Source organism: Scyliorhinus canicula, chromosome 11, assembly GCF_902713615.1.
Source record: "Scyliorhinus canicula chromosome 11, sScyCan1.1, whole genome shotgun sequence".
Taxonomy (NCBI): domain Eukaryota; kingdom Metazoa; phylum Chordata; class Chondrichthyes; order Carcharhiniformes; family Scyliorhinidae; genus Scyliorhinus; species Scyliorhinus canicula.
The window spans coordinates 23,088,079-23,114,399 of NC_052156.1; the positions used below are offsets into that span (position 1 = coordinate 23,088,079).

A 26,321-nucleotide genomic window follows, 5' to 3' on the forward strand; every position below is an offset into this window, starting at 1 on the left:
AATTTCTGAATGTGGCCCTTGCACGGAAAAGTTTGCCCACCCCTGGTCTAAAGGATCAGGTGTGGTGGTTCCATGAGTAGGAGAAGCAAAAGGAATACTTTCCAGAGCCAGAAGGAGAATGGCATTGGACTGGAAATGTGAATGTCAGTGGAAACAGAACACAAAATGCCAGCAGAGATGGAGAGATGCTTATTATTTACATATACACAGAGGTGTGGTGATGGCCCATCGGAAATTGAATTGGTGATATGATCGAAGGATGTGGGTAATTTGATACAATGTCCTGAAACAATGAGTACTGGAGCAAACGAACTGAACACTTACCATTCAACCTCCCTTACCCTGTCAAAAACAATACGCCACGTCACGTATCGACAGCCTCAGGACATTGCCTGAGGCCCGCCCCTCGATGCTCCGCCCCCGACCAGCCGAGTTCCCGATGGCGTGGGTCTCTCATGGTCTAAACGTTGGGAACTCAGCATGGCGGCTGTGGAGTTAGTCCAGCGCCGCCACAGTCTGGGAAGGGCCGATCCACGGGCAGGGGGAACATTATTCAGGGCTGGGGGCACTGTGAAACTTGGTTGGTATGTTCCCAGATAAAGTGTTTATTTGTAGCAATCATGATTTCCATAGAATCCCTACAATGCAGGAGGCCCTTCAGCGAATTGAGTCTGCACCAATACTCTGAGAGAGCACCCTACCTCAATCCAATCCCTTGCTTTATCCCCATAACCACACCTAACCTACACACCTTTGGAATCATTCTTCTTGTCCCACAGAGATTATAACACTGTAAAGGTGTCACCTTTTTGAGGTCAGACACCTCTGAACCACAGATGTAATTCCAATGACACAAGCTAAATTACAAAACTGACCAATCACATTGCTCAATCTTTGCTGTTTTGTTAAAGTCATCAAACTATCCATAAATAATAAGAAGAAATTTAGAATTCAATATTCTTTCTAAGTTACATAAATATTTAAAAAATCTAGGCTGTGGATACATACCAGATCCAGATTTTTAAAACTATATTAGTAATTAAAAGTTTTAATACTTTTCAGGAACTCCTGGGAGATTACAAGACTTGTTTGGTAAGTGAAAAAAAAAAAATCCTGTGCTCGATTCTCCGCCGGCGGGATGCTTCATTTTGCCGGCAGCCTGGGGGTTTCCCAACTGCATGGGGCTTCCCCACAATGGAAAACCCCATTGACCAGCGGCATAACGGAGCATCTATATGGGTGCACAATGCTCATGGCGGTGGCCCCAGCTTGGATCTCCACTCGGGTGCTTGACCTCTGCCCGCTGGTCGGCTCATCCCCTGACACCGATTCGTAGTATATGACCTGCGGCTCCGTGGTCAAGCTGCTCGACAGCCGGCACAATGTCCACTTGCACTCCCATGTTGTGAAGTACGGGTTGGGAAGTGGTCCGCAGTCTGTGGCTCGGGGTACCCAGCAACAGTACCAGCTATTGTACAGTGAAAGGGAAGCCAGGCCAGGTTTGTCAGCCAGGAAAACCAATCAAATGAGGCTGACACATGTCAACACTGGAAGAAACCTCCACAGTCATCACTTTGTGTCACCACTCTCTGGGAACTAGGAAGTAAGTGCATTTGGGGTAAAATGGAGAAGGAGGTGACTTGCATATTTGGATAGTGCAATCCAGTGTGTGTGTTTGACAAGTTACTTCATCTCGTCTAAAGTCATAGCTTGTAAAATAACAACAAGATTGTAATTTTTTCTATCCTTGTTTAAATTTCTAAAGAAATGGGAATATACTTAAAACAAAGTTTGTGTGTGAATGAAAGGATGCGCAAGTTCAACTGAAATTGCTTTAATTTTCAGTAGTAAAAAATCATAAACTTGGAAAAACTAGGTATTGGAAATAAAGTTTAAAAGTCAAAAAGAATGAATGACAGCCGTCACCGGCTTTTACGTTGAGTGTATCGACCGTGACTGGCCTTTAAATACAAACAATGGCGTCTTTCCGCGGTCACAGAGAGCGGGTCATGCGCCCAGCACGTACACTGATGTCACGCGCCCTATACATCCCTGCTTTGAGCACAAAATCACGGAGAAGTTCCTCCATTTTGTAGCTGCCAGCAAGCAACAGGACTGTGTGAAGAATAGAAGATGGATTATTTTGTAACAAGGAAGAGAGGGACAGACACACAAACAGGCCAGGATCTCACAACTGAATGTGCTGGAGAGAATTTGCACAGGAGAATCCACACAGTCCAAAGCAGTACCAGTATTAGCTCTGTACAGAGCTACAGGGCCTCTCGTGAACAACCCATTCAGAAGAAACTGAAATCGGGAACAAAGGAGTATAAAGATGATTAATTGAGGTATGGCTTCAATTGTGCCAACACAAATCAGGATGCAAAGCCTATGTGTGTTCTACACAGGGAGGTGCTGGCAAATGAAAGTTTAAAACCCTCAAAACGTCAAAGGCATTTGAAGTCTAAGCATGGCGAGTTTCAGGACAAACCATTTGAATTTTTTCAAAGGATGCAGCAAGAATTTAAGTCATCAGCTGAAGATTGTCGGCCAGCGTGGGTCACGAAGGTCGGCCAGCATGGGTCCTGAAGGTCTGCCAGTTGGCATAGGGAGGTCCCGGAAAAAAAATTTGAAGAATACTGCCTTATGCTACTTCAGTTACTTAAATATGCATTGATATTTTCTACAGGTGTTATGACCACTTTTGCTACTTGTAAGATGAAATTCAATAATTTATTGTTTCATACAATCCTAATAAGATGGGAAGCTGGGCGACATGGCGGCGCAGTGGTTAGCACTGCTGCCTCACGGTGCTGAGGACCCGGGTTCGATCCCAGCCTCGGGTCACTGTCCTTGTGGAGTTTGCACATTCTCCCCACGTTTGCAAACATTGTACCCCCTCAACCCAAAGTTATGCAGGATTGGCCACGCTGAATTGCCCTTAATTGGAAAAGATTTTTAAAAAGAAGAGAAGCTAGGGCAGCATGGTGGCGCAGTGGGCAGCATTGCAGCCTCACGGCGCTGAGGTCCCAGGTTCGATCCCGGCTCTGGGTCACTGTCCATGTGGAGTTTGCACATTCTCCCCGTGTTTGCATGGTTTTCGCCCCCACAACCCAAAAGAAGGGCAGGGTAGGTGGATTGGCCACGCTAAATTGCCCCTTAATTGGAAAAATGAATTGGGTACTTTAAATTTTAAAAAAAGATGAGAAGCTGATGTTGTAATGGAAATGTCACTGGACAAGTAATCAAGTGGCTCACAGGCAAATTTTCTGGGGGCATTGGTTTGTACGGGTTAGCTCTGTGCGTCATGAAGATCTCAGGAGGCCTGGGTGGTTGAGTATTCAAGTTTTTATTAACAACTCATATCTATATACATCTCCAGGGTATAGCCCTAACTAGGTAATATTTCCATGATGGCTTCTGCTTGGCCCTATTATGCTCAGTCCACTATCCTGTGACTCTCTATATCATCCTGTGAACACTACTGTTCTCCAGCCCCAAAGTAACTCTTGCTATGCTAAGCACCCTTAAACTACACCTCCCTCCAGGTCTTTACCCAATCATATTTACAATACAAAGTTCAGTGCTACCCCTTCTCCTCCCCGCTCTAGTCTCCTACTTTATAAGTTCAGACAGTCTGGAAGCTGGACAATTCTTCCAAATCTCTCTCTGGTCACATTTGAAGGATTGGCAGCTCAGTTCCTTTGGGGATGTTTTTCTTGGTTTGGAGTTGAAATCGTAGTACTTTCAACATCTGGTTCATTTCTTGCACTAAAGTTTCTTTTTGTCGACAATCCGTTTTCTTTGATCAGATGCCATTGGTTTATCCTATTCCTTCTGGAGGATTTGTTGCTCCATTCAGAGAGTGGACTCAGCTGTCTTTTTTTTCATAAGGTTTTCCATGTTCTTCCTGGAATTGGGCATTTCAAAAATTGAACCTTCAGTTAAACTTGTTTCACAATTTCACCCAAATGTGTGTTTACTCTCTTTTCCAATTATTTTTCCAGCATTTGAATCTTCTCCTTCAGCAACAATTATAATCCTTATAAAGCTGAGCAACGTCATCTGGGTATTCAGTTCCTTCCTGAATCTTTCTTTCATGGTCACTCACTTTTCCTTAGACTCGTTCATTTCACTCATTCGACCCTCAGTCTATTTCTTAGAATTTTCCTTTTCTGTTTTTAAAGCTTGGATTTAATCTTCCATACTTGCGCATCATATCGTTCGTGTTCTTCGGATTAGACTGAGGTTCAAAGATTTCATTAGTTTTCATTAATTCTACATTCGGCCAACTTTTCTGATCCATCAGCAATTCCTTTTCCTCTTCGAGAAACGTTTGATACTTTTAGTTCATCACGTTCCAATTTTCCATTTTCAAAATCATTCTTCGCATGTGAAAGTTGGTTCTTTGCACTGAACAGTTTTCTCTTAGTAGAAATGCCTCTGTGCTATTCTTCCAGCTCACATTCTGTAAATGTTTGTGTGCTAATTATTTCTGAGACTTAATGCTCCTTTGTGAGAACGTTTACTTTTTTCTGCCATGCTAGGTTCTTGAATTTAATTTCAACCATTTTGTTTTCAATTATTTGATGATTCTCAGGAAGTTTGATGCATTCAGTGCCTTCCCTTCTAGGTCCTTGATCTTTAGCTCTGCAGTTTATTTCCTGCACCTCTTGTCTTCATCCTGGAATGTAGAACATTGCTGAGTCTTCTCTGCCAACTGGTTCATCAGTTCATTCAGAGTGACATTAAATTAATTTTGCTTCTCTTCATAATCTTCCGGGGAACAGATTTTGACCTGAAGGATGCTTTTAGCATGTGAAGATTCTTCACATGTTTTCCTATTCTTAGCAAAGCTTAATTGCTTCTACTTGAGTTTTCTTTAATTCTTTTAAAATTTAGAACACCCAATTTTTTTTTTCCAATTAAGGAACAATTTAGCATGGCCAATCCACCCATCCTGCACATCTTTGGGTTGTGGGGGTGAGACCACGCAGACACTAGGAGAATGTGCCAACTCCACATGGACAGTGATCTGGGGCCGGGGTCCTCAGTGCCAAGAGGCAGCAGTGCTAACCACTGTGCCATCGTGCTGCCAAGTTTACTCAACTTTTTTCCACTGGTCCTCTTTTCTGCTGATCAAGGCAGTCTTTGTTTCCTCATGCTGCTGAAGTGTTATGTACTCCTTTTGCATTTGATCTTGAAGGACAATCACCTTTTCTTTCAACTGTTTGTTTTCATAGAATCCATAGAATCCCTATAGTGCAGCAGGGGGCCATTTGACCCATCCAGTCTGCACTGACCTTCCGAAAGAACACTCTACCTAGGTTGACTCCCCCGTATTATGCCTGTAACCCCATGCATTGATCATAGCCAATCCAGCTAATTTGCATATCTTTGGATTGTGGGAGGAAGCCCACCCAGACATGGGGAAAACGTGCAAACTCCACACAGACAGTCACCGAAGACCAGAATTGAACCGAGCCCCTGGTGCTGTGAGGCAGCGGTGTAAACCACTGTGCCACCATGGCACCCCTTGTTTTCCCTTGCCTTCTCAATTTGTGCTTCAGTGCATTGATTTGCTGCTACTGGTAATTCCAATGCAGCTTTTTAGAAGTAGTGTTCAATATTTTTTTTAGGCAAAGAACATACAGTGCAGAAGGAGGCCATTCAGCCCATCGAGTCTGCACCGACCCACTTAAGCCCTTACTCCCACCCTATCCCCGTAACCCAATAACCCCTCCTAACCTTTTTGGTCACTAGGGGAAATTTATCATGGCCAATCCATCTAACCTGCATGTCTTTGGACTGTGGAAGGAAACCGGAGCACCCGGGGGAAGCCCACGCACACACGGGGAGAACGTGCAAACTCCGCACAGACAGTGACCCAGCGGGAAATCGAGCCTAGGACCCTGGCGCTGTGAAGCCACAGTGCTATCCATTTGTGCTACCGTGCTGTCCACTATTTATTTTCACGTTTTCCAGGGGCGCATATTAGTCATTCAAATATTCTTTCAGGGCACTTCTTTGAGTACCTTCAGTTCTGTAGAACGGACATTTAGACCCAGAACATTAATTCTGTTTCGCTCCACAGCTGCTGCCAGACTTGCTGAGTTTATCCAGCATTTTGTTTTTATTTCAGATTTTTGCTTATTGCATTCTACTTTATTATTTCTTTCAAAGTCTCCTTGTGCCATTGTGACATCTCAGAAATGTTTTTGTTAAGATTTTGAACAGTTTTGTTCTTTGAGGATATTAGTTGATTGTGCGGATTCTGCTTGAATCTTGTGTTTCAAGTCTTACAATTCAGTTTTGATACAAACACTTTCCCATCTTATTTCTGTCTTTGCTTTCTCTGTCTGCAGCAGAGCTTTGTTCTTGTCCTTCATTTTGGTTTCACTGTTACCTAGATTTGTCACCAGTGACGTCTTAGCTTGTTTCGATGCTGTAATCGCGCTTTTCGTGGCTTCATTATTCACTTGCAGCTTGGAATGCTTTGCTTCGAGCCAGGTGGCTCAGCACTGCCACCTGGTGTTGCAGTTTGGGTAACGTAACAGCTTTTTCAAAGTGGTTAAGCCTTCCAGCTGCTTCTCAGCCTCATCTTTCCTCTGCACTAAACTCTTTGGCTTGTGCACTTCATCAAGCCGATGTGGTCTGCGATTCTTCTGTAGCTTTCTTGTGTATTATCTTGTCCTTTTGTCACGTTCCTGAGGTTGTTCCATCCCTCATTTTAAGCTTTGCAAGCTCCACAAATTGAAGATTGTAATAATCATCAAAGGCTTTAAAAAGCTCATCAAAGATAGCTGGACATTCACCCATGTCTTCCATTAGGATAATTTCATCTGCAAAAACACCAAATGAGTATGAAAATGTATTAACTTGGACTTGCTCTGGGCTTCTGGTGGCGCGCGCGAGCGGAACGGTCGTGCTGGAGCGAGGTTCCGGCCGATCAGCGACATTTCCAGTTTTCCAGGGGTTTCCCCGTGGTTTCGCCGGTTGTGATTTCTTCAGCCGTTGGGCACTGAGGGACGGGCGCCGGGTCGGACAGGTTTGGAGCCGTTGGGGACCCCCCGTGACCTGTGGAGTAGGGGCATCGATCGCGAAGCAAGCGGCGGGGGTGGAGCGTGGCCTGAGGAGAGGCCTGAATCCAGCACAGATGTAGAAGGGGAGCAGCGCACACTGGGTGGCCCCCTGCTGAAAATGCATGTTTGGGATGTTTGAAGTCCAGTCCCAGGAGAGGAAATGTTTTGAACTTTGATTTTTGAAGAAAAAAAAAATTATTTTTTACGTTTTTAAAAAAATTATTTTTATTATACTTTTTTTCTTAATTTAATTTTTTATTTTGCTTATTTATTTTATTATTTATCTTGAGATTGAAGAAAGAAGGAGAAAAATACTAAGTGGTTAAGGGATGCCAAAAACAGCTGTGAAGAAGGGAGGAAACGCGGGTTCGCGCCAAAGGAGAGGACCAGTAAAAGCGCTGACAAGGTAGCGGATGCTGGACCGCGTGGTGGGACCTCACTACTTACAGTAGAAAGGATGACTGAGGTGATGGTTACAGAGCTGGAGACACAGTTTGTGAGGCACATGGAGGCGTTGAGGAAGGAGATGGCAGTCGCACTGAGATCATTGGTGGAAGAGGCAATCGCCCCGGTGAGGGTGGACGTGGCAAAGACATCGGCCGAAGTGAGAGAACAGGGTGAAAGGATGAAGGAAGTGGAGGAGGCCAGGTCGCAGCACAGTGACCAGCTCACCTCGATGGGAGACGAACTACATAGGGTAGTGGAGGTCAACAGAGGACTCCAAGCAAAGCTTGAGGACGTGGAGAACCGCTTGAGGCGGCAAAATCTGAGAATTATGGGCTTGCCTAAAGGGGCAGATTGCTTAAGGCCAACTGAGTACTTTGCTAAGAGGCTAGCAGTGTTGACGGGGGAGAATGAAGACCCCTTCCGGTCTGGAACTGACCTGAGTCTGATTGGACTGAGCTCATCGGTCGTTAATGCCGAAACCCAAAGTCAATGAGCCGCCAAGAGCAGTAATTATCTGCTTCCATAAATACCACATGAAGGAGAAGGTGTCAAACTGGGCGAATCAGAAGCACGAGGTGCAGTGGGATGGTGCTAGAGTTCGGATTTACCAGGACTTGACGAGATAGAGTTGGCAAAGAGACGAGCAGTGTTCAGCCTAGTGAAGCAGCACTGTACAACAAGGGACTGCGATATGGTACGGTATACCCGGCAAAGCTGAGGGTGCCATACAATGCATTTTTTATTTTATTGTTTTATTTTGAAACGGTGGAGGCGGCTGAGGCGTTCATGAAGTCAGAAGGCTTGGGACAGAAGTGAGGAGTGGAGCTGGAAGGGAGATTGTGGACCGTGATTGGGGAGCTGGAAAACGTATAAATGTTGTAACTTTCTTTTCACTGACCTGTATCATAACGTACTTGACTTCACATTGTAAAAGAGTTTAAGCTTTTGTTTGGATTGATTGGCATTTTTGCTTTTTCTTTTGTTGCAATGGTTATAAGTTATTTCATTGAATTGCATAGGTTAGATTATTTTTCTTTTTCTTCTGGAACTGGGTGGGTGGGGACAGTACGCCTTTTTGAGGGGAGAGGGCGACTACCTGCATTAGCTAACTAAAGTCGGCTAGTGAATGGAGGTGAGGTGGGAAGAGGGCTGAGGATATTGGAGCCTGGGTAGCAGGTTTCGATGAGCCTACAAGGCGAGCAGGTGGGTGGGAGGGGGGCTGGTGGAGGATCGATACTGGGTGAGATTTCTTCGAGGGGAAGTGCAGGGGTATTCTGGGAGGGGGGAGGGGGTTTGATGTTAATAATGGATAGGGGCGGGTCAGGCTCATGGGGCAGGGCCCCGTGGTATGATGATGGCGAATAAGAAGGGGGGGAGGGGGTGAGAGACCCCCAGTTAGGATAGTCACGTTGAATGTGAGGGGGCTGGGAGGCCCAGTCAAGAGATCAAGGGTGCTTGCGCATCTTAAAAGTTTGAAGGCCGATGTAGCAGTGCTGCAGGAGACTCACCTGAGGGTGAAGGACCAAGTGAGACTTAAAAAGGGCTGGGTTAGTCAGGTGTTTCATTCTGGATTTGACGGAAGAGCTCGAGGGGTAGCGGTAATGGTCAGCAAAAGGGAACAGTTCCAGATGGAGAAGGTGGTTGCAGATCAGGAGGGTTGGTATGTGATTGTGACAGTGGCGCTGGAGGGGAGGCTAGTGGTGCTGGTAAGTGTATATGGTCCCAATTGGGACAATGTGGCATTCGCAAAGAAGGTACGCCATCCCCGACTTGGACACACACAAACTGATAGTGGGGGGGTGGTACTGGAACTTGGTGCAGAAGTCAAAATTGGACAGGTCACGGCCATGCTCGCTGGTCCCATCGGGGGGCAAAGGCGCTGGCTGGGCTAATGGTGGAAATGGGAGGGGTGAACCCTTGGAGGTTCCTGCACCAGAGGGAGCGGGAGTACTCATTTTGCTCAGCAGTCCATAAGGTGAACTCGCGGATTGACTTTTTCATAGTGGGGAAGGCGCTGCTGGCTGGGGTTAAAGGGTCGGTGTACTCGGCAATTGCAATATCAGATCATGCTCTGCATTGGGTGGATATGGTACTGGAGAAGGGGATGGTACAGATACCAGGGCGGAAGTTAGATGTGGGACTGTTGGGGGATGGAGGGTTCTGTGACAAAATTGAAAAAGTAATCAATGAATATGTAGGTTTTAACTGCACGGATGAGGTGCCAAAGACGGTTGTCTGGGATGCTTTAAATACGATGGTGAGGGGTGAGGTGATCTTGTTCAAGGCTAGGCTAGACAAAGAGGAGAGGTTGGAACGTCAAAGGATAATAGATGAGATGTTAGAGGTAGACAGGAGGAATGCGGAAGATAGGGACCCAGCGCAGTTGGAAAAGAGGAAGGAACTCCAGGCGAGCTTTGCCCGACTATCTACCAGGAAGGTGGTACGCCAATTGAGGCTAGCGAGGGGGGCAGTTTACGAGCATGGAGAGAAGGTTGGCTGTATGTTGGCGGGTCAGCTCCGTAGGGAGACTGTGGCAAGGGAAATTGTCCAGATGTGGGACAGGGCAGGGAAGTTGGTGGTAGCTCCAGATCTGATTAACAAGGTCTTTAAGGAATTCTATGAGAGATTGTACAGGTCAAAGCCACCTGGAGATGCAGGAATTTCTAGATGAACTGGAGTACCCGAGGTTAGGGGAGGGGGACAGGGCTACATTAGAGGGGGCGATGGTGAAGCAGGATATAAAAGAAGCGATTGGAAGGATGCAGTCGGGGAAGGTGGCAGGGCCAGATGGGTTTCCGGTGGAATATTATAAAAAATTCAAAAATAAGCTGGTACCGCTGATGGTGGGGATGTTTGAGGAGGCAATAGGGAAGGGGGTGTTACCACAAACTTTGGGGCAGGCATCAATTTCCCTGTTACTTAACAAAGATAAGGATCCGACGGAGTGTGGATCGTGTAAGCCCATATCACTTTTAAAGGTGTACGCAAATAAATTGGCGAAGGTACTGGCAGGTAGGCTAGAGGAGTGCGTCCCAAACGTGATAGGTGAAAATCAGACGAGGTTTGTGAGAGGGAGGCAGCTCTTTTCAAACATGAGGAGGGTATTTTAAAGTGGTTATGATACCGCAGGAGGGGAAGGAAACAGAGGTGGTTGTGGCATTGGATGCCGAGAAAGCGCTTGACCAGGTAGAATGGGTGTGCTTGATGGCAGTTCCAGAGCGGTTTGGAATTGGACCCAGATTTGTGAACTGGGTAAAACTATTATATAAGGAGCCAAGGGCCAATGTTCACACAAATAACATCAGCTCAGAATACTTTCATCTCCACCATGGGACTAGGCAGGGATGTCCTATGTCCCTTTGTTGTTTGCACTCGCGATTGAGCCATTGGCCATCGCATTAAGAAGTTTGGGGTATGGAAAGGGATAGTGCGGGGGGGGGGGGGGGGGGGGGGGAGGTGGGTGGGAATAGAGCATAGGGTGTCCTTATATGCCGATGACTTGTTATTATACGTGTCGGAACCAAGTGTGTCAATAGGGGGAATACTGGAGCTGCTTCGGGTGTTTGGGTCTTTCTCAGGGTACAAATTAAATCTAGACAAGAGTGAATATTTTGCAATGTCTCGACCAGGGGTGGGGGCAGGGATGGGTGGTTGCCATCCCGTAAGGCAGGGACTCACTTTAGATACCTGGGGGTGCAGGTTGCTCAAGATTGAGCGGGAGCTCCGTAGATACAACATTTCTAGTTTGATGGGGAGGGTGAAAGCTGACCTGGCAAGGTGGGATGGTCTCCCTCTGTCACTAGCGGGTAGGGTACAGGCGGTTAAAATGAATGTGCTGCCGCAATTCCTGTGTATTTTTCAATGCCTGACGATTTTCCTGCCAAAGGCATTTTTTAAGAGAGATTGAAGGGATGATCACCTCGTTCATATGGGGAGGGAAGGTGGCCAGAATTAAAAGGTGATACTACAGAGAGGAAGGCAGGCAGGGGGTTTGGGTCTTCCGAACCTAATGTATTATTACTGGGCGGCGAATGTGGAGAAGGTACGGAGCTGGGTCAGAGGGGTTGACTCCCAATGGGTCAGAATGGAGGAGAGTTTGGGGAGGGGGGTCGGGATTGAAGGCGCTAGCGACAGCGCGCTCCCGCCGTCACGGGAAGATACTCAGGGAGTCCGGGAGTAATAGCTTTGCTGAGAATTTGGTGCAGTTTTGACAACACTTCAGGTTGGGGGCAGGGTCAAGAGAGATGCCGATTCAGGGGAACCATCGATTTTAGCCAGGGAAGTGGGATGGAAATTTTCAGAGATGGGAGGAGAAAGGAATTAGGACACTAAAAGATTTGTTTCTGGGGGTCGTTTTGTGGGATTGAAGGAGCTGGGAGCAAAGTATGGGCTGAAGCAGGGGGAAATATTTGGATACATGCAGGTTCGAGACTTTGCCAGAAAGGAGATACAGAGCTTCCCAGTGGAGCCGGCCTCCACATTGCTGGAGGAGATGTTGACGGCAGGGGGACCGGAGAAAGGGGTAGTGTCGATGGTTTACGGGGCTATTTTGGAGGAGGAGAAGGCGCCACTAGAAGGGATCAAGGCAAAGTGGGAGGAAGAGTTGGGAGAGGATATGGAGGAGGGGTTCTGGTGTGAGGTGAACGCGTCCACCTTGTGTGCAAGGTTGGGGCTGACATAGCTGAAGGTGATGTTATACAGCGCACCTTACAAGGGCGAGGATGAGCCGGTCTTTAAGGGGATAGAAGGTGTATGTGAACTTTGCCGGGGGGGCCCCACAAATCACGTTCATATATTTTGGTCCTGTCCAAAGCTGGAGAATTACTGGAAGGAGATGTTTTGGGTAATCTCCAAAGTGGTGAATATGGTGAATATGCGCCATATTCAGAGTGTCGGACCAGCCGCGGTTGGAAACAGGCGCGGAAGCAGATGTTGTAGCCTTTGCCTCGTTGATCGCTCGAATGCAGATCCTGTTAGGGTGGAGATCAACCTCTCCACCCTGTGCCCTTGCATGGCAGGGGGACCTGCTAGAATTTGTGACACTTGAAAAGGTCAAATTTGAACTGAGGGTAAGGATGGAGGGGTTCTATAATTCATGGGCGTTATTCATTATGCACTTTCGAGAATTGGATCACATTGAACATTAGGGGGGGGTTGGGGTCTGGGAGGGTTGGGAGGAGGGGGACTGTATGTGTTAATGGTGACTATGGGTGATCCCTAATTCTTCTTTGTCATTTGTTTATGTTAAAATACGGGTTAATGTTTGGGGGTTTGATGGGAGGATGGGATCGTTGTTATTGATATGGGGATTGACATTACATTCGTTACTGATTATTGTTTATTGTTGGGTGTAAATCTGGGAGAAAATGTGAAAAAGGAGTAGAATAAAAAAAATATTTATTTTAAAACTTGGACTTGCTCTGATTTTCTAATCCTGATGTACTCCTAGAATCATAAAACATTCCGCTTCATAATGTCCAATTTTGCATCTTAATTGGAAAAAATTAATTGGGTATTCTAAATTTATATTTTTAAAAATTCAGTTTCTTTCGTTTTTCAAGTGTTGAAACTCCGGGGTCTTCAGTGGCCGTAATTCAAAACCAAACAATCCCACAGGCTTTCTCTTCCAAATTTTCAGTGCTAACCGTGGAGAACAGCAGCCGCTTGTGGAACACCAGGGTTGTTGTCCGCTAAAGGGACAGGCTGCCGTATTAAAGGACCTTCACAACTGATATCCTGGAGTGTCCAAAGTGAAGATGCTGGCAAGAACATACGCCTGGTGTCGGATATCGAGATGTTAGCCCAGCCATGCCTAGAAGGTCCCCAACGTGGCATCCCTACACCCTTGGGAGGGGCCGTTGGAGGTTACTCCCTCGTGAAGTGCCTTGAAAGAAGCCTGCTCTGGATCCTCCGGCTTCATTGCTGAATGAGCCTGCTGTGACGCCTCCAGTCTGTCTCGACATTATGACTTCCAACTCTGAGTCGGAGTCACAGACCACAGACGTCTTTGACGGCGACTCCGTAGTTCTACCGCATCCTGACGATTGTCCAACATGTCGTTCCCGTCACAGACAGCATTCACCAGTGTGGAATATGCCAACTGATCTGGCACAACAGCTCCATGAGGACTTTCCGGAGACAAAGAGACTGCGATGTCCTCCGCCTGATCCTCCTTCTCCATCTCATCACTCATCGAGAGGGTCTTTGGACTTCAGGGAGGAGGAATATAATATCCTGCATGTGATCTACAAGGTGGGGATGCTTGTCTTCCCTGTGCTCCTCCGGGGTACGAGCTCCCCCACTAGGGGCAGAGTATCTGAATTACTCGGGAGGAACCCGGTGCGGATCTACAGGGAAGTGTATAGCGTCTGTAAATAAAACTTTGTTCTTATTTTTACTCAGTGTGGACTCCCCGTAAGGCCACCTTGGCAGCTGGTGTAATTTAAAAGAAATTCTTGAAAAATCTGGAATTGAAAGGCAGGGCTATGTTGCACTTTTGATGATGTGAAGGCTCGTAAAATACAGTGCGTGGCCTTCCAATTGCCTGTCCCAACCTGTCTCCCACTTAATGGTGGGCAGGATAGGGGTCAAGGAACCCGCCCACCCTTCAGACTATTGAGGTCTTTAGTGAACTTCTCTTGTTCATACACGGATGGCAAACTGCGGAGAGGATCAGTGTCTGCTGGGATGCTCTCTGTGGCTAAATAAAAGCTGCAAAGCTGAAGTCAATGCTGAGGCGCTCAAAGGGGCAGGAGGCCTTTACCAGGTGTGCTTTGTCTGGCCGATAGAAGTGTGGTTTGCACTCCACGCAGACCTGCCTGTCCCTGGTCACGGACCTGACCTCCTCGATGGAGTAAGGTAGGTTGCGAACTTTGATGAAATGGAAGAAGCGGGTGACCCCCGGGTGACAGAGGTCATTGTGGAGGGCCCAGAGTCGGTCTACTTGTGCGCTGGCACATGTACCGCAGGAGAGGGCATCTGGGGGTTCATTGAGCTTCCCAGGACGGTACAAGATATTGTAATTGTAGGTAGAGAGCTCAATCCTCCACCTCAGAATCTTGTTGTTCTTTATCTTGCCCCGCTGTGCGTTATTGAACATGAAGGCAACCGACCGTTGGTCAGTGAGGAGAGTGAATCTCCTGCTGGCCAGGTAATGCCTCCAGTGTCTCACAGCTTCGACGATGGCCTGGGCCTCTGAGATACCCTCAATTACGACACAGGAGAGAAGATTGGTAATTCAAAGGCTTTAATCATCAGAGAACTGAACAGCAGCCGAGAAATGTGCTCACCACATGCTGCCGAGTGAGCCTCATCTTGTATACCGTTTCCTGGGGGCGGAGCCAGAGGCGGAGTCCCCCAGGGTTCCAAGCCCGGTCTTAAAGGGCCAATGTATTAAAGGTAAGGTACAGTTACAGCAGCTACTGACACCATTCATCACAGCCTCCTTTTCGACAGAGGAGTGTTGAATTTCGGAGGCATGTAGAGTACAGGAGAAGAAAGCCACGGGCCTGCCCTCCTGGTTGAGCGTGGCAGCCAGAGCAAAGTCCAACGCATCGCTTTCCACTTGAAACGGGATGGACTCATCCACAGCGTGAATCGCAGCTTTGCCAATATCTGCCTTGATGCGATCGAAGGCTAGTCGGGCCTCAGCCGTCAGGGAAATATGGTGGATTTGATCAGTGGGCGGGCCTTGTCCGCATAGTTGGGGACTCACTGGGCATAGTAGGAGAAGAACCCCATGCATCTCGTTAGGGCCTTGGGGCAGTGAGGGAAGAGGTGTTCCAGGAGGGGAGCATGCAGTCGGGGTCAGGCCCTAGGACTCCGTGTTCCACGACGTAACCAAGGATGGCCAGGCATGTCATGCGAAAGACGCATTTCTCTCTATTATAAGTGAGATTTACGGGTTTCGCGGTTTGGAGGAAGCGCCGGAGGTTCTCGTCAAGGTCCTGCTGGTCACGGCCGCTGATGGTGACGTTATCCAGGTACGGGAACGTGGTCTGCAGCCCGTACTGGTCAACCATTCGGTCCATTTCCCTTTGGAAGTCCGAGACCCCGTTAGTGACGACGAAGGGGATTCTGAGGAAGTGATAGACGCGGCCATCTGCCTCAAAGGCAGTGTATTGGTGGTCCTCCGGGCGGATAGGGAACTGGTCGTACGCGGACTTCAAGTTGACATGTAGAGAAGACTCGATACGGCGCAATCTGATTGACCATGTGAGATAAGTGGGGGAGGGGGTGCGCGTGCACCGGTTGATGGAATGGCTGTAATCGATGACCATCCTGTGCTTCTCCCCAGTCTTGACGACCACCACTTGGGCTCTCCAGAGGCTGTTACTAGCCTCAATAATCCCCTCTTGCTGGAGTCGCTGGACTCCCGACCAGATGAAGGCCCTGTCCTGGGCACTGCAGCATCTGCTTCTGGTAGCAATGGGCTTACAGTCCGGGGTGAGGTTTGCGAAGAAGAAGGGAGGGGCGACCTTAAGGGTCAGGAGGCTACAGATGGTGAGGAGGGAGCAAGGGTCCATTGAACTTCAAGGTGAGACTCTGGAGGTGGCCTTGGAAGTTGCAGCCCAGTAATAGGCGTGTAGGAATTCCGCAAGTGATTCCCCAGGGCATTGGCATCTCGTAGTCGAGGAGGTGCCTAGCATATACCTGGTTGACGGATTTCACAGTGTCCTTTGTGCAGCGTTATTGCCTCTGCATCCGATGGGGCGTCCCTGATGAGATTAAAGACTCGTGTGCTCACCCGTGTGTGGAACACCTGCTTTCTCTGGAGGTCCGTGAGGTCCTCGTTGAAGGACACAAAGAAGGCCTCGAAGCAGCTTAGCCAGTGTTCAAAAGTCTCTGTAGCGTCAGCTGCGTGTGGGTCCAGTTCCAGGCGATCGTGCTTGAGTGAGGCGCTCGTCTTGAGTGAAGCATCCATCTTAGAAGTTTAGTGTATTAAATTGATACACCATCAATAATACACGATGAGTTGATAAAGTTAACTGAGGCTTTAATACGCTAAACAGCAAGCCTCCAGCCTCGGGACCACAACTGGGGCCGGAGGCGGAGACTTGCCACTCTTATACAGAAAGCCCCGAGGGGAGGAGCCACAGTTGGAGCCAACCTGGACAAGCGCAGTCATGTATGATACAGTACAGACCAGACAATAGAGTCTCGTGGTTTACCACACTCAGCGAGGCTGAGAGCCAGTTTGGTGGAGGTTATTCAAATGAACATGACTCCCCAGAGAGAATTCTATTGCCTGCATGTTCAAAGTGGAGGCAAACGTTAAAAAGTCCAAACCAACAATGGTTTTCAACACCTCACATTCTTATAAAGATCATGGCCTACAAAGACTGCTACTTCAGCAGTGATTATTCCCATCTCTCGTCCTATTTAACCTCCATTATTGTAATCCTAACCCTTCCCCACTGTGCATGTCTGTGTTGTGTATATGTGGTTGGAGGGCGGAGCTCTGTTGGGGAAGTAATTAGATTAGCAGACTGTTCTTCGATTATCACTATTATCTTCTCTTGTAATAAATACATAATTTTTTAATGTTTTACTTACAAATCTGGTGGCTGTAAGTCATTGAAGCAGTCAAGGGTCAAAGAAATCTGGAAAATATTTGAATGATTGCATAATTCACTTATGTTGTGACTTTGGGGTCTGTGGGACTGAAATTGACTGGCACTCGCCCAGGATGTTGTAACAAAAAGCAATTATCTTTTAAAACGTACAAATGATCAATATACTTATTCCCATGAAACCCAGAAAATGCTGTAGGGATATGAAATAAGAATATCCCTGAAGCCACATTTTAGTTACTTGATTGTACACTAAATTCCTTTGCAGGTATGCCCATTTATGCGACTGGTAAGGTGCATTTTAATTATTTTTTTTTTCATCGAGCCATACTGATAAGGTGAGGTGGTGGCAAAGTGATAAAATCACTGGGCAAATAACCCAAGATGCCCAGACTAATGCTCTGAGGGGATGTGTTCAACTCTCACCTTTGTCCCTGGTGGAATTTAAATTCAACTTTTAAGAAATCTGTAATTGAAAGCTAACCTCGGGAAGAATAACTATGGAACCAGCAAAGAGCCGTTGGATAGCGGGTTGCTTCTTGCTGCTGCAGGCATTGAGAAATACCCCGCTAAACGTGTCCGACAGTGAACTTAGTTTGAAATCCACTAAATTGCGCCCTACACAATTCTTTTAGTAATTTCCTTACCTTGGATACCTAGATGGTTTTTGTTTTTTATTTTAATAAATATTTAAAGGTTTCAATGTTTTTGAGGGACATTCACGTTAGTGCAAAACTTTGCGGGAGGTGTTTTGAAGCATCTCATTTGGAGATTTTTCTGAATTGTGGCAAGTTGCTTCAAACTATGCAAAAGTTTCTTCGTCAAATACATCTCCCAACATTCCCTTTTTTATTTAAAGTACCCAATTCTTTTTTTCAATTCAGGGGCAATTTAGCGTGGCCAATCCACCTACTCTGCACATCTTTGGGTTGTGGGGGTGAGAAACGGCCTCCCAACAATCTCATGCTTTTTTCCCCTAATAAACTACTTTAATGACTTGCAAAATGGAAGGAACCCCTTTTAATTTCTTGTCTTTTTAAATTCCTGTCTTGCTGGCTGCTTCAACTTTGCAGGTTTTGGGTGTAAACTACAGTCTTTTGAACCCACCTTCTGCTGCAAGCTACTGTTTGAACTGGCCCAACGGGATTCCCCTCTGTGCAGTGTGGCAGAGCCCCTTGATTTCATTTTGATGAGCTTGACTTGCAGCCAATCAGCTCTTTTGAAATTCGGGTCTTTGACGGGCTCTTGATTTTTTTTTTTCTTTATTCGTTCATGGGATGTGGGCATCGCTGGCTGGGCCGGCATTTATTGCCAATCCCTGAGGCCATTTAAAAACCAACCACATTGCTGTGGGGGTCTGGAGTCACATGTCGGTCAGATGAGGCAGGGATGGCAGATATTGTTCTCTAAAGGACACATCATTAGACTTTTATTTCCAGGTCTTTTCTTTTATTGAATTCAAATTCCACCATCTGCCCTGGTGGGATTCAAACTGAGTCCCCAGAGCATTACTCTGGGTCTCTGGATTATTAGTCCATTGACAATACCACTGTGTCACTGCCTCCCCTAATTCTGATTGGGGGGCTGGTCCCGGAATATTCTGTAAACACAGGCAAGCCCCATTTTACGGAGTTTTAGTTCTGTGAAAACCTGGGAAGCAGCAGGTTCTGTCAGCTGACGCTGGCAATTAAAACAAATTTCAGCCCGGCCTGTCAAAGTTTCACTTCTGATTAAAGGGCTGGGGAGCTGAATCTGATTTTCTCTCAACTCATGGCCTGTGTTTAAAGACCTTTCTCTCCGCAATCAGTTCAATCTGCGGGAGGATCCAGTCCAGTGCCATCGGCAGGAAGAGGGGGCTGATTGAAAACCTATTTTAAATCCTCAGGTGAAGAATTCTAATATTTCCTCAGTGAGGCTGAGAGCCAGTCTGATGGAGGTCATTCAAATGAACATGACTCCCCAGAGAGAATTCTATTACCTGCATGTTCTAGTTGGAGGCAAACATTAAAAAGTCCAAACCAACCAATGGTTTTCAACACCTCACATTCTTATAAGTTCAGCCTACAAAGGCTGCTATCTCAGCAGTGATTATTCCCATCTCTCGTCCTGTTTAACCTCCATAATTTTGATCCTATCCCTTCCCCACTGTGCGTGTCTGTGTTGTGTATATGTAGGTGGAGGGCGGAACTCTGTTTTACTTGCAAATCTGGTGCCTGTAAGTCATTAGAACAGTCAAAGGTCAAAGGTCAACGGTCTCAGGAAAATATATAAATTATTGGATAATTACTTATTTTGCGACTCTAGGGTCTGCGGGGCTGAAACTGACAGGCACTTGCCCAGGATGTTGTAACAAAAAGCAATTATCTTTTAAAACGCACAAATGATTAATACTGTATACGTATTACCATGTAACCCAGAAAATACTCAAGGGATGTTGAATAATAAAATTCCTGAAGCCACATGTTAGCTACTTGATTGTACACTAATTTCCTTTGCAGATATCCCCATTTATGCCACTGGTAAGATGCATTTTAATTATTTGTATTTTCACGGAGCCATATTAATAAGGGGAGTTGGTGGCAAAGTGGTAAAATCACTGGGCAAATAACCCAAGATGCCCAGACTAACGCTCTGAGGGGATGTGTTCAAATCTCACCTTTGTAACGGGTGGAATTTAAATTCAACCTTTAAGAAATCTGTCATTGAAAGCTAACCCTTGGTAAGGGTAACTATGGAACCAGCAACCTTTGTTGTGAAAGCTCCTCTGGTTCATTAATGTATTTTGGGAAGGAAATCTGCCACACAAACGTGGACCAATTGTAATGGCACTTGGCAGGGAATCTCCCAGGTCACTGGAGAATCCCGGGTGGTCAGAGACAGGGTAGGGTGGTGCTCTGGCACTCCCCTGGCACTGTCAGATACCTGGGTGGCACTGTCAGGGTGCCAGGCTGGAAGTGCCATGGTGCCCAAGTACTAGGGTTGGCACTGCCACGGATCAGGCCCGGGGGGCTTTTCCACTTGGAGGGGGGGGGGGTGAAGGGGTGTTGCCAGGAGCCTCCCCAAGGTTGGGGGAGTGAAGCAGGGCCAATAAAACGGGATGAACCTGGAAGGAGCGGGAGGTATTGGGGCACAGTTCAAAATGGTGCCCGATCTGCGAGTAGCCTTGAAATCATTCTAAGTATGGCCTCAGCAGAGGAAAACTCCCCGAGGTCAAACAAAAAAGGCAAAGTGCCCTTGGACGGCGGGGTGTTTCTTGGCGCTGCAGAGAAACACCCCACTAAACGCACAGCAAATAGGACTTAGTTTGAAGTCCACTGAATCACGCCTGCTCAATTCTTTCAGTAATTTCCTTACCTCGGATACCTGGATGCTTTTTTGTTTTGTATTTTAATAAATATTTGAAGGTTGCAATGCTTTTGACGAACATTGATGTTGGTGCAAAACTTTACTGGAGGTGTTTTGAATTGGTGATTTTTCTGAATTGTGGCAGTTGCTTGAAACCATTTAAAAGTTCCTTCATCAAACACATCACCCAACGTTCCTTTTTTTTTTAAATTTAAAGTACCCAATGCCTTTTTTCATTTAAAGGGCAATTTAGCGTGGCCAGTCCACCTACCCTGCACATCTTTGGGCTGTGGAGGTGGGTCACGGCCTCCCAACAATCTCATGCTTTTTTAAAAATAAACTACTTTAATGGCTTGCAAAATGGAAGGAACCCCTTTTAAATTCTTGTCCTTTTTAATTCCTGTCTTGCTGGCTGCTTCAATTTTGCAGATTTATGGTGTAAGCTACAGTCTTTTGAACCCACCTTCTGCTGCAAGCTACTATTTGAACTGGCCCAACGGGATTCCCCTCCGTGCAGTGTGGCAGAGCCCCTTGATTTAATTTTGATGGACTTGACTCACAGCCAATCAGCTCTTTTGAAATTCGGGTCTTTGACGGGTTCCTGATTTTTTTTTTTTCTTTGTTCGTTCATGGGATGTGGGCATCTCTGGCTGGGCCAGCATTTATTGCCAATCCCTGAGGCCATTTAAGAATCAACCACATTACTGTGGGGGTCTGGAGTCACATGTCGGTCAGATGAGGCAGGGATGGCAGATATTGTTCTCTAAAGGACACATCATTAGACTTATTTCCAGGTCTTTTCTTTTATTGAATTCAAATCCCACCATCTGCCCTGGTGGGATTCGAACTGAGTCCCCAGAGCACTACTCTGGGTCTCTGGATTATTAGTCCAGTGACAATACCACTGTGTCACTGCCTCCCCTAATTCTGATTGGGGGGTTGGTCCCGGGATATTCTGAAAACACAGGCAAGCTCCATTTTGCGGAGTTCCAGTTCTGTGGAAACCTGGGAAGCAACAGAGCTGAATCTGATTTTCTCTCAACTGATGGCCTGGATTTAAAGACCTTTCTCTCCGCAATCAGTTCAATCTGCGGGAGGGTCCAGTCCAGTGCCATCGGCAGAAAGAGGGGGCTTTAAAATCCTCAGGTGAAGATTTCTAATATTACCTCAGTGAGGCTGAGAGCCAGTCTGGTGGAGGTTATTCAAATGAATGTGACTCCCCAGGGAGAATTTTATTGCCTGCATGTTCTAGTTGGAGGCAAATGTTAAAAAGTCCAAACCAACCAATTGTTTGCAACACCTCATATTCTTATAAATTCACTGCCGACAAAGGCTGCAACCTCAGCAGTGAAGATTCCCATCTCTTGTCCTGTTTAACCTCCATCATTTTGATCCTATTCCTTCCCCACTGTGCGTGTCTGTGTTGTGTCTCTGAGGATGGAGGGTGGGACATTGTTCGGGAAGTAATCTTTCAGTAATTTCCTTACCTCGGATACCTGGATGCTTTTTGTTTTGTATTTTAATAAATATTTGAAGATTGCAATGCTTTTGACGAACATTGATGTTGGTGCAAAACTTTACTGGAGGTGTTTTGAATTGGTGATTTTTCTGAATTGTGGCAGTTGCTTGAAACCATTTAAAAGTTCCTTTATCAAACACATCACCTAACGTTCCTTTTTTTTTTAAATTTAAAGTACCCAATGCCTTTTTTCATTTAAAGGGCAATTTAGCGTGGCCAGTCCACCTACCCTGCACATCTTTGGGCTGTGGAGGTGGGTCACGGCCTCCCAACAATCTCATGCTTTTTTAAAAATAAACTACTTTAATGGCTTGCAAAATGGAAGGAACCCCTTTTAAATTCTTGTCCTTTTTAATTCCTGTCTTGCTGGCTGCTTCAATTTTGCAGATTTATGGTGTAAGCTACAGTCTTTTGAACCCACCTTCTGCTGCAAGCTACTATTTGAACTGGCCCAACGGGATTCCCCTCCGTGCAGTGTGGCAGAGCCCCTTGATTTAATTTTGATGGACTTGACTCACAGCCAATCAGCTCTTTTGAAATTCGGGTCTTTGACGGGTTCCTGATTTTTTTTTTTCTTTGTTCGTTCATGGGATGTGGGCATCTCTGGCTGGGCCAGCATTTATTGCCAATCCCTGAGGCCATTTAAGAATCAACCACATTACTGTGGGGGTCTGGAGTCACATGTCGGTCAGATGAGGCAGGGATGGCAGATATTGTTCTCTAAAGGACACATCATTAGACTTATTTCCAGGTCTTTTCTTTTATTGAATTCAAATCCCACCATCTGCCCTGGTGGGATTCGAACTGAGTCCCCAGAGCACTACTCTGGGTCTCTGGATTATTAGTCCAGTGACAATACCACTGTGTCACTGCCTCCCCTAATTCTGATTGGGGGGTTGGTCCCGGGATATTCTGAAAACACAGGCAAGCTCCATTTTGCGGAGTTCCAGTTCTGTGGAAACCTGGGAAGCAACAGAGCTGAATCTGATTTTCTCTCAACTGATGGCCTGGATTTAAAGACCTTTCTCTCCGCAATCAGTTCAATCTGCGGGAGGGTCCAGTCCAGTGCCATCGGCAGAAAGAGGGGGCTTTAAAATCCTCAGGTGAAGATTTCTAATATTACCTCAGTGAGGCTGAGAGCCAGTCTGGTGGAGGTTATTCAAATGAATGTGACTCCCCAGGGAGAATTTTATTGCCTGCATGTTCTAGTTGGAGGCAAATGTTAAAAAGTCCAAACCAACCAATTGTTTGCAACACCTCATATTCTTATAAATTCACTGCCGACAAAGGCTGCAACCTCAGCAGTGAAGATTCCCATCTCTCGTCCTGTTTAACCTCCATCATTTTGATCCTATTCCTTCCCCACTGTGCGTGTCTGTGTTGTGTCTCTGAGGATGGAGGGTGGGACATTGTTCGGGAAGTAATTAGATTACCAGACTGTTGTTCTGTTATCGCCATTGCATGTTTAACTCTTCTCTTGTTATAAATACATAGTTGTTTTAATGTTTTACTTACAAATCTGGTGCTTGTAAATCATTAGAGCAGGCAAGGGTCAAAGATCTCAGGGAAATATACAAATTATTGGATAATTACTTATTTTGCGACTCTGGGGTCTATGGGACTGAAATTGACCGGCACTTGCCCAGGATGTTATAACAAAGAGCAATTATCTTTTAAAACGCACAAATGATTAATATACTTATTACCATGTAACCCAGAAAATACTGTAGGGATGTTAAATAATAAAATTCCTGAAGCCACATGTTAGCTACTTGATTGTACACTAATTTCCTTTGCAGATATCCCCATTTATGCCACTGGTAAGATGCATTTTAATTATTTGTGTTTACACGGAGCCATAGTAAGAAGGGGAGTTGGTGGCAAAGTGGTAAAATCACTGGGCAAATAACCCAAAATGCCCAAGCTAATGCTCTGAGGGGATGTGTTCAAATCTCACCTTTATAACTGGTGGAATTTAAATTCAACCTTTAAGAAATCTGTAATTGAAAGCCAACCTCGGTAAGGATAACTATGGAACCAGCAACCTTTGTTGTAAAAGCTCATCTGGTTCATTAATGTCCTTTCAGAAGGAAACCTGCCACACAAACGTGGACCATTTGTAATGGCACTTGGCAGGGGAATCTCCCAGGCCACTGGAGAATCCCGGGTGGTCAGAGGCAGGGTAGGGTGGTGCTCTGGCACTCCCCTGGCACTCACCTGGCACTGTCAGATACCTGGGTGGCACTGCCAGGGTGCTAGGCTGGCAGTGCCATGGTGCCCAAGTACTAGGGTTGGCACTGCCAGGGATCAGACCTGGGGAGGGCCTTTCCACTTGGACGGGGGGGGTGAAGGGGTTTTGCCACGAGTCTCCTCAAGGTTGGGAGAGTGAAGTGGGATCAGTAAAGCGGGGTGAACCTGGAAGGAGTGGGAGATATTAGGGCGCAATTCAAAACGGAGCCCGATCTGCGAGGAGCCTTGAAATCGCTCTAAGTATGGCCTCAGCAGAGAAAAACTCCCCGAGGCCAAACTAAAAGGCAAAGAGTTGTTGGACGGCCGAGTGTTTCTTGGCATTTTGGAGAAATACCCCGCTCAACGTGCCGCACATAGGACTTAGTTTGAAGTGCACTGAATCGCGCCCGGCACAATTCTTTTAGTAATTTCCTTACCTTGGATACCTAGATGCTTTTTTGTTTTTTAGTTTAATAAATATTTAAAGGTTTCAATGTTTTTGAGGAACATTCATGTTGGTGCAAAACTTTACAGGAGATGTTTTGAAATATCTCATTTGGAGATTTTTCTGAATTGTGGCAAGTTGCTTCAAACCATGCAAAAGTTTCTTCGTCAAATACATCTCCCAACATTCTCTTTTTTTTAAATTTAAAGTACCCAATTCTTTTTTTCAATTCAGGGGCAATTGAGCGTGGCCAACCCGCCTACTCTGCACATCTTTGGGTTGTGGGGGTGGGACACGGCCTCCCAACAATCTCATGTTTTTTTTTTCTTAATGAACTACTTTAATGACTTGCAAAATGGAGGGAACCCCTTTTAAATACTTGTCCTTTTTAATTCCTGTCTTGCTGGCTGCTTCAACTTTGCAGGTTTTGGGTGTCAACTACAGTCTTTTGAACCCACCTTCTGCTGCAAGCTACTGTTTGAACTGGCCCAACGGGATTCCCCTCTGTGCAGTGTGGCAGAGCCCCTTGATTTAATTTTGATGGACTTGGCTTGCAGCCAATCAGCTCTTTTGAAATCCGGGTCTTTGACGGGCTCTTGACTTTTTTTTCTTTATTCGTTCATGGGATGTGGGCATCACTGGCTCATCCAGCAATTGTTGCCCATACATGAGGGCATGTAAGAGTCAACCACATTGCTGTGGGTCTGGAGTCACATGTAGGCCACACCAGGTAGGGTTACTAGATTTCCTTCCCTGAAGGACATTAGTGCACCAGATGGGTTTTTATTGTATTTTGTACTTTGTTATTTCCACCAGTAGGCTGTCTTTAACACAGCATTGCAATTACTGTGTAATTCCGTAACTCGCCACACTTTGGCATCTGTTCGGGTACACTGAGGGAGAATTCAGAATGTCCAATTCACCTAACAAGCATATCTTTCAGGATTTGTGGGAGGAAACCAGAGCATCAGGAGGAAACCCACGCAGACATAGGGAGAACTTGCAGTCTCCGCACAGACAGTGACCCAAGCGGGAATTGAACCTGAGACCCTGGTGCTGTGAAGCAACAGTGCTAACCACTGTGCAACCGTGCCACCAAAACGACAATCGCCAATGGTTTCATGGTCATCATTAGACTTTTAATTCCAGGTCTTCTTTTATTGAATTTCAAGTTCCACATCTGCTCTGGTGGGATTCGAACCAGGTCCCCAGAGCACTACTCTGGGTCTCTGGATTATTAGTTCAGTGACAATACCACTGTGTCACTGCCTCCCCTAATTCTGATTGATTCTGATTAGGGAGTGGTTCCTGAATATTCTGTAAACACAGGCAAGCTCCATTTTGCGGAGCTGAGTTTCAGTTCTGTGAAAATTTAAGAAACAGCAGGTTCTGTTAGCTGAGGCTGGCAATTAAAACACTTTTCAGCCCGGCCTGTCAAAGTTTCACTTCTGATTAAAAGGCTGGGGAGTTGAATCTGATTTTCTCTCAACTCATGGCCTGTGTTTAAAGACCTTTCTCTCCGCAATCAGTTCAATCTGCGGGAGGGTCCAGTCCAGTGCCATCGGCAGGAAGAGGGGGCTGATTGAAAACCTATTTTGTCAGCGGTCTAGGCTGAGGGTTATGGTGACAGCAGCTTAGGTATTCAGGGAGCCCGGTGGTGCAGTCCACGGTGAAGATATGGA

General features: G+C 46.3%; 1 protein-coding gene across 18 annotated transcripts in view; it reads left to right on the plus strand.

The window, feature by feature from the left end:
* The window catches only part of LOC119973916 (inter-alpha-trypsin inhibitor heavy chain H3-like), a 149,226-nt gene that overhangs the window by 100,719 nt on the left and 22,186 nt on the right, over positions 1-26,321 (plus strand). For 4 of the 18 annotated variants that reach the window (XM_038812549.1, XM_038812551.1, XM_038812553.1 and 1 more), the window contains one exon: positions 1,063-1,092. The exons of 2 other annotated variants lie outside the window; for them this stretch is intronic. In XM_038812549.1, the coding sequence (XP_038668477.1) occupies positions 1,063-1,092 (30 nt within the window). Of the gene's footprint in view, positions 1-1,062; positions 1,093-17,369; positions 17,391-19,599; positions 19,621-23,764; positions 23,786-26,321 lie in introns of all 18 variants that reach the window. 12 more of the 18 variants (XM_038812536.1, XM_038812540.1, XM_038812547.1 and 9 more) reach the window with 6 other exon arrangements.